Source organism: Rhinolophus sinicus, chromosome 18 (assembly GCF_057876585.1).
Source record: "Rhinolophus sinicus isolate RSI-liver-muscle chromosome 18, RSI-T2T, whole genome shotgun sequence".
Lineage (NCBI taxonomy): Eukaryota > Metazoa > Chordata > Mammalia > Chiroptera > Rhinolophidae > Rhinolophus > Rhinolophus sinicus.
The window spans coordinates 42,174,990-42,189,252 of NC_142518.1; the positions used below are offsets into that span (position 1 = coordinate 42,174,990).

The 14,263-nt window shown below is 37.3% G+C and overlaps 1 protein-coding gene across 7 annotated transcripts in view; it reads left to right on the plus strand.

Moving 5' to 3' along the window:
* RRAGB (Ras related GTP binding B) overlaps positions 1–14,263 on the plus strand; it is a 30,468-nt gene that overhangs the window by 1,410 nt on the left and 14,795 nt on the right. For 5 of the 7 annotated variants that reach the window (XM_019719549.3, XM_088795311.1, XM_074323426.2 and 2 more), the window contains 5 exons: positions 159–192; positions 2,580–2,679; positions 7,147–7,230; positions 9,140–9,206; positions 12,258–12,480. In XM_019719549.3, coding sequence (XP_019575108.1) covers positions 181–192; positions 2,580–2,679; positions 7,147–7,230; positions 9,140–9,206; positions 12,258–12,480 — 486 coding nt within the window. In that variant the 5' untranslated portion in view covers positions 159–180. The remainder of the gene's footprint in view (positions 1–158; positions 193–2,579; positions 2,680–7,146; positions 7,231–9,139; positions 9,207–12,257; positions 12,481–14,263) is intronic. The other 2 variants (XM_074323427.2, XM_019719548.3) reach the window with 1 other exon arrangement.

Sequence of the window (14,263 nt, forward strand, 5' to 3'; positions counted from 1 at the left end):
ATTAAGGGAAATGAGGGCCTCTACTCAACTGAGGTCCCCACACAGTTTTACTCAGTTGTACTAAACATGCTCTTTTGCAGCTCCACATTTATTTTTATTTAGTTCAAATTTCTAAGGCACATGGATCATGGAAACTCTGTCTTGGTTTATATCTGCAGGTGGGTGCTACCAAATACAGCCATGAAGAAAAAGGTAAGATGTGTTAGGTACCTCAAAAACATGCAAGTAAAGGTAAGAAGTTACTATTCAGCAAATATATTTGTGGTGTTTATATACCATCTTTCCTGGACTGTTGCAGGAACCTCCTAAGTATTCTCCCTGACTCTTGTCCCCTTCTTTACTACTAGATTTAATTTTTCTAATATATAAATCTAACTTGGTCATTCACATACTTAACTTTTTGTAACTTCCCAAAACTCATAGTATAAAATCCAAATGATTTTATAGCATAGACTGCCCTTTAAAAATCTATTCCTGACTAAATCATCTGCCATTGCTATGAACCCTATCATAGCCATGCAGAATTTGTTTCTCTCCAAATTTACAAATTAATTTGCATTTTAATTTGCAAGTTAGCATGCAATCCTACACACACACACACTCTGAACAGGCCTCTGCCCGCACATTTATGTTGAACCCAACTCAGATTTTAACCACTTTCAAGTCTTACATGAGTTCTCCAGATAGAATTGAACACTCCTTCCCTTGTGCTCTTATGGTACCCGACTTGGGTTTAAGCAGAATCGATAAGAGCACAGCTCTGGAGCAAATTTCTGAAACTTTTGGGCTTTCAGTTTCTTCATTTGTAAAATGGTGGTAATGTTTGCTTACGAGTACCTATCTCATAGGGTTGTTATGAAATTTAAATGAGCAAATATATGTAGAGCACTTAGATTAGTACCTAACACAGTTAGCCTTGGTAAGTCTTTCATAAGTAATTGAGGTAAGATTTCTTAAATTAAAAACAAAAGAAATGCACCTATTTAGCCTTAACTTCATCTAATAACTCAGTTATATAAAAAACTTCAGTTTGCCAAGGGGATATACTTGATGAACCTGTCTAAAGTTATTATCAACAAGGATGTCTATGAAATACCTAGATTTTCTTCATGATTAAGAATAAAAAGAAAACTTTTTTGTAACAACTTTAGACTGGCTCTTTAATAACATTTCTTTAGTGAGGTAAAGTTACATAACTAAATAGCTAGATTAAATTGAGCCTGAGTGCAGTACATTTTCATCTGTAATTTAATTTCCCTGTATTTGTAATTAGAAATTTTTATAAAATGTCTTAGAATTGAAGATAGAATATGTACCCCTTTCATTTGAAAAGCAAGGTAATTGGAACTGTATTTCATACATTTCAAGTTGAAGACTCTTAAAAGTCACCTTACCCAATTCCTCCTAGTACAAGAATCCAAAGCATCTTTGACAGGTGTTTGTCTGTTTTTGTTAAATGCTGATATTGACAGCAAGGCTATTCACCTTCATAAGGCCACCCTTTCCATTGGGCGATTCTCATTATTAAAAACTTGCTTGTTTTATATCTTTGTTTTGATAGCTTGTTCATTCTCTTGACCATATTTTGTGCATCTGTTGTATGTTAGACACTGGAGATACAAAGGGGATTCTCTCTGCCATTCTGGAGCTCAGAGTCTTGTGAGAGACCAAAAAAATGGATAACTACAGTTCATTATGGTCTTTGCAATACTATAAGAGTGTCATGGGATGACAGAGGTGAGACACACCTAAGCCAATCTAAGGCTTTGGGGTCAGAGAAGCTTTTTGAGATGATTACTGAACCAAGTTTTGAAGGATGAGTGGAGCTTAGCTGAAGGAAGTAAAAGGAATGGAAAGTTACTGGCAAAAAGTATAATGTGAAACAGAGACCTAGAGCAGGGCTCCCTGGACATCAGGGAGCAATCAAAGGGACTATAGGCTGTTCAGTTCAGTAGGGCTAGACTCTATAAGTCCCAGGCCAGGAGGGTCAGAAGATGAGGGCAGAGGAGAAGATCAGCCATGTCAAGGAGAGTGTTGTATATAGTTTAAGGACTTGATTCTATAGGCCATGGGACACTTTTGAACAGAAAAAGAGACAGAGTAATTAATGGAACACAATTATGGAGGTAAGTAAAAGGTATGAGGTCAAGGGCAGAGGTGGAAAAATTGACCTTGAGCAGGAGGAAGAACTTTCAGTTATACTGAAATCCCCTTCCAGGTAGTTCAGTGCATAAAACATTAGTTTATGAGAGATCAGGGTTCAATTTCCTCTCAAGTTGGTATTTCTCTAACATAGTACTGAATATATGATAGCATATATTAATAGCATAATAAATTCACTGTGATTCTATCACCAAGAGGATGTGTGACTCATGACAGGTAAGTGCCTGGCCCCTGGAATTCTAGGTATCTCTGCCTTCACCATTGGTTTAGGAACTAGTTATCACTATCTGCACAAGGTTGTTGGTACTGTCACTTCAGTAAAACATCAAGTACAGGGGAGAAATAGATCCCTTTAGACTTGATTTGCTCTATATTGCTAACTTCTTTTCATTCTTTTTCCCCCACTTTGTCCTTAGGTGCTGTTGATGGGTAAAAGTGGGTCTGGTAAGACCAGCATGAGGTCTATTATCTTTGCAAATTATATTGCCAGAGACACACGTCGACTTGGTGCAACAAGTAAGATGTTTTATCTTATTGTAAAGTCAGGTGATCTTAACTATTAATAATCTGCATAACACACTTGGTTGCAGTAACTTGGGGATGCAGAGGTTGGAAGATTTGTTTTGGAGCATGTTTTCCCTTTTTTCATTTCTTCTCAGAAGTGTATGGCCTAATTCTGGTAACTGTTGCTCACTCTCTTGGGGAGGTTCTTTCCTTTGCTTACGAAGTGGGATGCCCTCATCCAACTTCTTTTTTATCCTGCTCTTTCTTGAACAAGCATAGGGGCCCTTTTGTTTATTCGGGTTTTTTTGGGGGGGTTGTTTTTAACTGTTACTATATAAAGGGAAATTAATTGATAGGTATTAACAATCATAACGATAAAATGCCCTAAGATTTTTTTTAAAGCAATACTTAGTCCTAGTCTTCTTTAAAAGGTAAATTGCTAGGGGCAAGGGGTTGTGAGAGGGAGGTTAACCTGATCTGTACTCTGCTGCTGCTCTTCCTGCATACACACCAATGTTCTCATTGGAATTCCAGCTTTGACTTGAGAAATGTTTCATTACCCTTTATGGTTTGAATGTTAAATCATGCTTCTTAGTTTAGGCTAGCTGGACGGCCAGTGGATCTATACTCCGGGGAGACCCATTTTGTCTCTGCTCTGTAATGCCATTTCATTTTTCAGCATCCAAACATTTCTGGATTCTGCCTTGGTCCTTAGCCTCTAGGTGAGGAAACCACTGCCCTACCTGGCTTTTAAACATTCCTGATCTGGGTTTCTAGCATCTTGAATGCTTTTAGGGACAAGTCACCCACTACTTCGTAAGGTATCTCACTGTTTTCAAGAAAAACAAACCTTATTTTCCAGACTCTGGGATACAAAGGAGAAGGAAACCTCATTTCTGTTCTTAAAGTGCTGCGAGTGTAGTATAGACTCTCATAATTGGGGCCGCTCTAATGGTTAGAAAGCTGTTTCTTAGTGCAGCCCCAAATCTGTTTCCCTTTATTTATCTTAGCTGGTCCCCTTTCTGTCCTCTCAAGCCTCTACAAATATTTGAGTGTGATTAATGTCTCAATGTTTCCAACTGTCTCTTCCCTCCCAAATCTTATGTTGCTTAAGTTAAACATCTCAAGTTCTTCTATCTGTTCCTCCTTTGAGATCATTTTAAAGAACTTTTAAGGACTTCTTTGAATATGTCTACATTTTTCTTAAAGTGCTGAGACTTGAATGCCAATGTGGTCTGATCAGGGCAGAGTAGGACTATTATATCTTTTGTTCTGGGCATCACACTGCTGTTAGCACAGTCTAGCCCCTACTCTCCTTTTGTGAAGTGACCTTCATCATACAGAGTCATACTAAAAGCACCCAATTTCTTTTCACATATATTGTTATTAAAACACATATTCTGTCTATTTTGCAGTTAATATTTTGAATCTGAGAATAAATGCTTATCTGTATTAAATTATTCAGTTTTGTTTGTTTTTAGCCCTTGATATGTTCCTGTACCCAGTGTTTATTAACTTTGAAGTCCAAGACAAGTCACTGCCTCACTGGGCCTCATTTTCCTTATCTGTAGGGAAGACTTTGGGTCCTATTTTTATTTTAGCTACTTAGTCTCTCATCGGATATGTTACCTATTCTTCTTAGCTTCATGTAGTATGTACATTGCATAAACATTTCATCTAGTTTTCATCTAAGTAGTTCATCAAAATTTTTGGTCAGGACAGGGTCCTTTGGCCTGTCATGCCTCAAGAGACTTCCTTCTAGAAAGTACCTGTCCAAACTTCTCCCTGTCTTGATTTGCTAGATTGTAATTTTTTTCCTATTCTTCCAAGTTAAATATCTGAACCTAATAATCATATCACTTTAGTAAAATTAGAGAAAGCTAATGTTTATTGTATGCTGTTTTATTTAGTCCTTACATTAACTTCATTTTAAAAGATGAAGAAAATATGATCTAGAAGTCTCAAGCTCACTCAACTTGTAAGTGTTAGAGCTGGAATGTCAATCTATATTCCTGTTCTATTCAGTATGCTACAGCCACAATTCCTGGCAGACTTCTTTCTATATTTTAAATTCCACACATTTTATTGAAGCACCTTTTTTCTAGTCCAATTAATATTCTTGTTTTCAGCTAATCAGTAGAGTTGGTGTACTGCCCTAAGTCTGGTGAATAGTCTTGCAACCCAAATTTCAGAACTATCCAAGCTACTTAAAGTAGTTTTGAAATAATCTAGCAGCATCATTAAAAAGGTATTAGGTTGGTGCAAAAGTAATTGTGGTTTTTGCAATTTTTAACCTTTTAAACCGCAATTACTTTTGCACCAACCTAATACAAACAGAATGTTGCAAATTAGATGATCCCTATACATTAAAGCAGGCCATTTATTTCAACAAATGGTTTTCTGGAGCTTCCTGTGTGCCAGGTACTATGAATGGGACAGGGCTCTTGCCCTTAAGAATATGGGACCTTTATTGATAATACTTTATTAGCAATTACTATATTTCCATAAAGGTAGTAAAAATGTACTTTAAAATAGTATGTTGGCCTTAATGTTTTAGTGTATCATTAGCTAGTTTGTTATTGCTGAAGAAAGATCTGGGTTCTACTACTTAACTTATAGACTAATTAAAAGTACTTACAGTACATTGATTTTTTTACTTGTTATTCCTTTTTATGCAGTGGCTAATTTTCTTTACAAGTAGTAAAAGAGTACTTCTTTGAAAATATTACATCACCTTTAATGTTTAGTGTTTTTCTAGATTGTCATTGCTGAAAAAAGTCCAGTTTTATTTTGTTAAACTTAGATTCTACTTTGCTTTGAAATTTGAAGTAAGGATACAAAATGGTGGTATAATTAATTTATTAGGAGGCTGTTAAAATGTGTTTGTTGGAATAGTAAACTTGTCAATAAAAATATGATTATGAAGTATTTTAGTCTAAAACACTGTTGACGGCTCCAAGATTTCCTACCTTCTCAAAATTCTCTGTTCTCTTGGCTTTTATTTAATGCTTTATTACCCTGGTTTCTTCCTTTATCTTTAACCTCCCCCCCCTTTTTTTAAAGAACATTTTCTTCTTTCTGCCCCATAAGTGTATGTGATTTCCCAAAGCTCTGTTCTTGGTTCTTTTCAGTTGCTCTTAGGACAGCAGGATAGAAAGACTAGGAGAGCCAGAGGGCTGCATAGGAGACATGAGGCTAAAGAAGGACACAGAAAGTGGGGAGTTAGGTCATAAAGTGCCTTATAAGCCATGTCAGGTAGTTTGAACTGAAGATAGAGGGAAGCCCCTACAGAGTTTTAAACAGAAAAGTAACACAGTCAGATTTTGCCATTTTTAATTTTCAACTTTAATTACAAGAGTAATACTTGTAAAAATTCAAACACTATGGAAGTGTAGAAAGTCTACTCCTTCCCTTATTCTTAGGACTACTTCCTAGGGACAACCACCACCATTAGTAGTTTGAGGTTACCCGTCTGGCCTTTTTTTTTTTTTTTTTTTTTTTCTGGGCGTATACAGTCATACATATACAGAGACACGTTTTATTTTTTATTTTTAAAGAAGAATAAAAATCTGTATTTTAGAGAGATCATTATATCTGTAATATGGAAGATAGATTAGAGGGAGGCAAGGGTAGAGACAGGTTGACAAGTTACGAAACTATTTTAGTAGGCCAGATAAGAGATGAGAGGGGCTTAACTTGGGTTAGGGTGGTTGTCGTAGATACGATGAAAAGCAAATGGACTTGGGCTATATTTAAGAGGTAGAGTCAGTAGGACTTGCTGATAGTTTGTGGGGGGAATGGTGGGGAAAAGAGTGGACTCAAGGATGAAACTAAGATTTTGGCTTAGGCAATTGGTTATATTCACTGAGATGGAGAAGACTGAAAGAGGAATAGATTTTGTGGGAAGAATGGGGAGATGATAAGTTATATTTGGATACATTGAGTTTGGGATACTTGTGGTTTTTTTCAAGTGAAGATGTCCAATGTATGATTCAGAAAAGGAGGAGAGAAGTCTGTGTTAGAGATACATATTTATGATTTACCAGTATCCAAATGGTAACTAAAGTAATGTGAATACAATAGCTTGCCTGGGAGAAGAATACATAGAGAAAAGAGTAGGAAGAAAAGAGATGGAATCCTGAAGAACTCCAACATTTAAGGGACAGAAAGAAGAATAGGAGCCTGTGAAGGAGGATCTGCCAGAGAGGTTGTAGGTGTGATATCAGAGGCCAAGAGAAGAGAATTTTTTGAGAAGAAAGTAGTCAACAGTGTCATGCTGCAGAAAGTAAGACAAGGACTAAAAAGTCCACTTTGGCAATGGAGCCATTGGTCATTTAATGAGAACACTATCTATGATATGGGAGTAGAAACCAGATTTCTATCCCATGTGCTCCATATCTAAACAGTCACTGAATCCTGTCACTTCTTTTGTTATTGTCTTTGCCTTTCTCAGTAGCACTTCTTTCCATTTTTTTTTAGTACTAGACCGTTTACATAGTCTTCAAATTAATAGCAGTTTGAGCACCTACTCTCTCGTAGACTCTGTTGGAAATACAAAGACATGTAAGATATGATTCCTTTTCCAAGGAGGGGGAAGTAAAGGGGAGAAGGGAAGTAGTTTGTGCAACTACTATGTGCCAGGCACTTTATATACAACTCTTTTAATCCTCATAGTAATGCTGTGAGGTCAATACTATGTCTGCCACCTTTTTTGAATAGAAAAGCAAACTAATACTTAGAGGTTAAGTGACTTGCGTAAGGTCACACAGAGAGGTAAAGCGGGTATTCAAACTAAGAACTTTTGACTCCAATGCCCATTAAAAAAAAACGCTTTGCTGCTTATGATCTAGTTTATGAGAAAATAAAATTACACAAAAGCAATCAGTTTAAGCAACAGCTTTGAGATAGTCATAGAAGAAACACAATTGTGTGATTGATTGACTATAAATTATAAAGATGATAATTGCTAGACCTTGAGAAATTTCCAGCATAAGAATTTTTATTATTCCTCATTGTGAGTTTTAGTGCCTGGCAGAGAGTAGATGCTTAATAAATGTTTGAATGAATTCAGAGGGAGTGATGACGGTAAGTGGGGGTGGCCAGGTAGGGCTTTTAGAGTAGGTGGGATTTAAGTTGGGTCTTAAAAGATGAGTCTAACTTTGAAAGAAAGGTGGGAAGGATTTTCTAGGCAGATAGACAGAATAGGCTAAGTATAGGGTGGAAGGGAAGTGTAAGGCAGAGGTCGCAAACAGGCAGCCTGTATGTTGGATAAGGCCTGTAGATATGTTTTGTTTGGCCTGTGTGGTGTTTTAGAAAAATTGGAATTAGTTATCAACATGTAAAAGTTTCCATAAAAATTTGGATTTCCCACACTACTATTGAAAAATTTAAAGATCTTGTAATCCTGAACCCCTGTTCTTGCATGGCAAATGAGCTAGAGCTGAGTAACTGCCACCCACTCCATCATCCCCTTGGGTGGGTGTTTACTCTCCATAAATGATCAACTTTGCTCTTGTACATTTACTGGCCTGGCTCCTATTAGCAAGTTTGCGACCCCTGATATAAGGTATGTTGGGGGTTGGGGAGGTAGTGGGGTTTGGAAGTACTATGAATAAACCAAATTGGATGGGAGCAAAAGGCATTATTAATGTGACTCATTGGGGAATATAAAGGTAGATTGAAAGCTAAATTCTGAAGGACCTTGAATGCCCCCCTATAGGCATGAAGGAGCCATTGAAAGTTTTTTGAATGGGGAGTGACATGTTCAAAGTAGTGTTAAGAAGATGAACCTGGCAGTAGCCCGTAGGATGAAATAAAGTGGAAAGGCTTCCTGGTGGAAGGTAATTATGGAGCTATGGTATGTAGTTGTGTAGGCTTGAGAAGATAAGGGCCTTCCTTAATGTTAGTGTCAGGTTGTAAAACAAGGAGTGGCATTGAGAGAGATTACAAAGGAATAGCAATGAATTGAATGTGGACAGAGGAGTCCAAAATGATCCCCCCCCCCCAAAAAAAAAGGGAACTTGCTAGGGTTAGTAACCAAAATAAGGAAATCAATGGAGGGAGTGAGTATAGTTATGTTGTATGTTTGTTTTGTATTTTTTGTTGTTTTCTAAAATGAAAAATTTGTTAAGGGTATTGGTCAGGGCAAGTGGGTCAAGGAAGAGCTATTAAATGGTATATGTTTCTGTCTTACATGTTGAAATTTTAACATTAGTGTTATAATTGGAGATTGTTTCTGCTTTAAGCACTAAACTACTAAAAAGTAAAATGACTTACATGAGAGCCAGTCTATAGCTCAGGGTAGTTTAGGTGCCCACCTTGCCACTAAACTGCGCTACTAAGCTGACCTTCTTGTGGCTTTGAGCATTTCACTCCACTTTGGTCCTTCTAAATTCCGTGGGTTAGTGCTTTGCTTGGTTTGAATTTCACCTCACATGCTACAATTACTATATTTGTCATATTTGTCTTCCAGTTGATGTAGAACATTCTCATGTTCGATTTCTGGGAAATCTAGTGTTGAACCTGTGGGACTGCGGTGGGTAAGTACCATTTGCTTACTTGTTTGTGAGGCCAATGGCATCTAGTATAATCAGCATGGAGAATACACTAGAGTGACTATCATTTGTAATAGATACGTTGGATAGAAATTACTTCAGAATTGGCACTTGATTCAATAAAGATCTCTGACTTTTATATAATTGCGAAAATGCCTTCTGTATGTGACATGTTTAAGCAGCAGTAACACAAGCTGTATCTAGGTATCTGTAGTATGGGATAGATTATCCCCCTCTTTTGCAGGTGAAGAAATTAGGTTTCTATCTCAGGCTGCCTAACATCAGTGCAGAGCTTTTAGCTATCAGACCATATCACCTCATTCTTTGTTATTTCAATCATTATCTCCAGGCAGTCTAAGCACTGTAGATGAGATTTGAGCACATATCCTTCAGCTGAGTTACCCACTGTGGAAGGAGGAGGAGACAGTTTTTCATCTTATGGCCAAGGCACTGGAATATCTCAACACAAATGCACATTCACTGTGCTTATATGTGGGTATTACTCCCTACTCTATGGCCATTTGCATCTCCGTGATGAAGCAGCAGCGTGTAGTGTAATGGTTAGGAGCCTAGGCTCTGGAGTTACATTTGGGTTTGTATTTCTGTTAGCTGTGTTACATTGAGTTGATGATTCAAACTCTCTTGAGTCAGTTTCTTCATCCGAACATTAAGGATAATGATGGTGCTTACTCATAGGGTTGTTTTGATGGTTAAGTAAGATAATACATATAAAATGCATAGCAAAGAGCCTCACAAAATAAGTAGATATTGTTAGCTCAGTATTTCCCAGCTCCTAGCATAGAACCAGCCATGGAATAGGTGCTCAGTGAGTATTTGTTGAAAGAATAATGAAATGGCCAAATAGTCTATAAGAAAATGACTCCATTATTCCTAGCAGATGGATCAGTTAACACCCTAGCAACTTTCTCCATACAAATCCTTCCTCATTATCATTTCTTCCAATTCTGTAATCTGTGTCAAGGGATTAGGTGAACTCCCTTGCTTTAATGCAATCAGATGTTATTTTTACAGATAAAGCAGCTGAGGTCCAGTGAGATTATGTATCTCCCAAGGTCACACAGCCAATTAATAGCAAAGTGCAGGACTAGAAGCAAGGTTCATATTTTTTATATTTTGTTTATTGGGGTGACATTGGTTAATAAAATTACATAGGTTTCAAGTGTACAGTTCTGTAATACATCATATATATATATATATATATATATATATATATATATATATATATTTTTTTTTTTTAAATTTATTGGGGTGACAATTGTTAGTAAAATTACATAGATTTCAGGTGTACAATTCTGTATTACATCATCTATAAATCCCATTGTGTGTTCACCACCCAGAGTCAGTTCTCCTTCCATCACCATATATTTGATCCCCCTTACCCTCATCTCCCACCCCCCACCCCCCTTACCCTCTGGTAACCACTAAACTATTGTCTGTGTCTATGAGTTTCTGTTTCTCATTTGTTTGTCTTGTTCTTGTGTTGTTTTTGGTTTATATACCACATATCAGTGAAATCACATGGTTCTCTGCTTTTTCTGTCTGACTTATTTCGCTCAGCATTACACTCTCAAGATCCATCCATGTTGTCATAAATGTTCCTATATCATCTTTTCTTACCGCCGAATAGTATTCCATTGTGTATGTATACCACAACTTCTCTATCCAGTCATCTATCGAAGGACATTTTGGTTGTTTCCATGTCTTGGCCACTGTAAATAAAGCTGCAGTGAACACTGAAGCACACTCATCTTTACAGATAAATGTTTTCAGATTTTTTGGGTAGATACCCAGGAGAGGGATTGCTGGGTCATACGGTGATTCTATTCGTAATTTTTTGAGGAACCTTCACACTACCTTCCATAATGGCTGCACCAGTCTGCATTCCCACCAACAGTGTATGAGGGTTCCTTTTTCTCCACAGCCTCTCCAACACTTGTTATTATTTGTCTTGTTGATGATAGCCATTCTGACTGGGGTACATCATGTATATGTTGTGTGTTCACCACCCAGTGTCAGTTCTCCTTCCATCACCATATATTTGACCCCCTTTAACCTCTTCTACCACCCTCTCCCCCTTACCCTCTGGTAACCACTAAACTATTGTCTGTGTCTATGAGTTTTTGTTTCTTTGTTTGTCTTGTTCCTTTGTTGCTTTCAGTTTTATATCCCACATATGAAGTCATATGGTTCTCGACTTTTTCTGTCTGACTTATTTCTCTTAGCATGATGATATTCTCAAGATTTTTTTTCCCCACAACTCTCCTGTTTTCTGCTAGGCAGCTGGTAATTGAGAATTTCATGGGAAACAGCATACAGCCTAAGTAGCAGAAAGCAACATTCTGCTAAAAAGTTATCTTGGAGTCATTTTCATATAGTTTATAGTATTTGACTCTTCAGTAAATATTCATCAGGCACTCATTCTATGGCAGGCTCTATGTTAAAAGCTGGGAAACAATGATGAACAGTAACAAACATGTTCCTTGACTTCATAGAACTTGCTGTCTAGGGAAGTAAATGCCATTAATTAAAAACTCACACAAATGTGTAATATCACACTTGTGGTAAATGTTCAAAAGAAGAACAGTGTGTTGGTATATGGCCTATGGTGACTGGATTTGCCCAATCAGGGAGGTCAGGGATGGTTTCTGTGAGGAAGTTCGGATTGAACTGATATCTAAAGGGACAAGTAGGAGTTAATTAGATGTAGAGGTAGGGGGATAGCATGTGAAACAGAGTGAACAGCATGTGTAAAAGACTTTTGGTGGATAGATCATGGGCCACTAGAACTGAAGAAAGGTCAAAGTGTATTTGGAACACAAGGAGAGGGGCATAGGGTGGTACAAGGTGTGATTCAAGAAGTAAGAGGTTGAGGCCAGACCAATTTGCTATTATTTGCCCTTTAATATGAAGCCTTAAGATTATCTTTCACATTTATTAAGCCAACAAAAATATAAGTAGGAGTGACTAACTGAGGGAGGACTTGCTTACTACCTAGATCTTTTTTTTTTGTACTAGACAGGACACCTTTATGGAAAATTATTTCACTAGTCAACGAGACAACATCTTCCGGAATGTGGAGGTTCTGATTTATGTATTTGATGTGGAGAGCCGCGAACTGGAAAAGGACATGCACTATTACCAATCATGCCTGGAGGCCATTCTGCAGAACTCTCCAGATGCCAAAATTTTTTGCTTGGTGCACAAAATGGATCTGGTACAGGAGGATCAACGGGACCTGGTAAGAAACAGAAAGGGTGCTGCTGCAAATGGTAGATGTGTTTTGTAAACTTCTTTGGTAGAGGTATAGGTAGATTTGTGCCATTCTTTTTTCAGGAAAAAAAAAAATTCTCCACATAAACTTTAAAAATAAAGTTCTGTCATTTGTTTTTTAAAACACTCATAAATTGTCCATGGTAAGGGAAATGTAGTATTCATTTAGGAAATAATTTTCATATTTATGTAAGGAACCTGATCGTGTGATATCACTGAGCAGCCTTTATATATGTTCGCTGCCCTGGTTTACTGTCCTTCAGAGCAGGCAGTTACTGTCAAGGCTAAAGACCCACCAGGGTTGAAAAGAAAAAAGGTCACAGCTGTTAACAGGTTGACTTAGGAAACTGGTGTGCACCAATTCAAGTGCAAATCCCTCATCATTGCACTGATATGGTATATTTCTCTTCTTTCTAGCATGGGAGTTGTTATATACATAAATTTAAACCAGAGAAGATGCAGTACAAAGGGCAAACTCCTAGCTAGCTAAAGACCCCAAAATTGGCAAGTCACAAATATAGTCTAGCTTTAGTTTGCTCAATACAAAATAAGAAGATTGGGTTTTAAAGTCCAAACTGAAAGAGAAGATCCTCTATTTCCAAAGGTAAAGATGATAAAAGCAGTTCTAAAATATGCTGATGAGGTAGAAGAATATAGTTCTGCTTTATGTTGGAATGTAGGAACCTAAGGATACCCTTTATTTAACTAAAGGATTTTTTGGGGGGAGGGTAATAGCAGTTGTCAGGAATACGTTATTCCATAACTAGTTATAGGATTGCCTCCAGTGTTCCAGTGTTTGGGTATGTTTTGGTGTTTCTAGGTTAATTTACATGCTTCCAAAAGCTACTTGACAGGGTTTCATTTTTGATTCTGAAAACTCCTTTGAGTGTCTAGTCTTTTTATCTCCTTCTCCCTTTCCTTCTCTCACTAAGTATTAATTCTGTTTTTGTTCAGCAGAAAATCATGTATGTAGTTGGGTCTTGAGATTGTGAGGGCTTTGTCATTGTTATTCTTGCTGTTGTTTTCTGTTTTGTTTCCTTTAAAAATCACTTCATTCCCTAATCCAATTTGTAATAGAAAAACTTAGAGCATTCCAACAAATGAGCTCCTTATGGATTTTTTAATTACTTCTAGTTTTTAGTGATCAACTTATTGTTTTCTAAATGCTTATATAAATATCCCCAAAGATACACTGATGTTCTTTGTGGGATTCTAAGCTTAATTAAGAAAAAATATACTCTGTTTCACTAAAGATTCAGACTTAGAAGTTTTGAAGTAAAAATGGCTAGGGTGCTTCCCTAAATACCAGTTTCAAGCAAGATAGATGTTTCCTTCAATATATTAGTCAGGGTTCCTTAAAGAAACAGAACCAATAAGGTAGGTGTGTGTGTGTGTGTGTGTGTGTGTGTGTGTGTGTGTGTGTGTGTAGATAGATTAGATAGATAGACAGACAGACAGACAGACAGACAGACAGATAGATAGATAAAGGAAGGCAGGCAAGGAGGGGGGGAGAGAGATTGATTGATTTTAAGGAATTGACTCACACGATTGTGAAGGCTGTTAAGTCTGAAATCAGGGCAGGCCTAGAGGCTGGAGATACAGGAAAGAGTAGATAGATGCTGCAGCTCGAGTCGGAGGGCATTCTGGAGGCAGAATTCTCTCTTCCTGTGGATGGCAGTCTTTCCGTCTTAAGGCCTTTAACTGATTGCAGAAAGCCCACTCCTTATGGAAGGGAATCTGCTTTAAGTCTA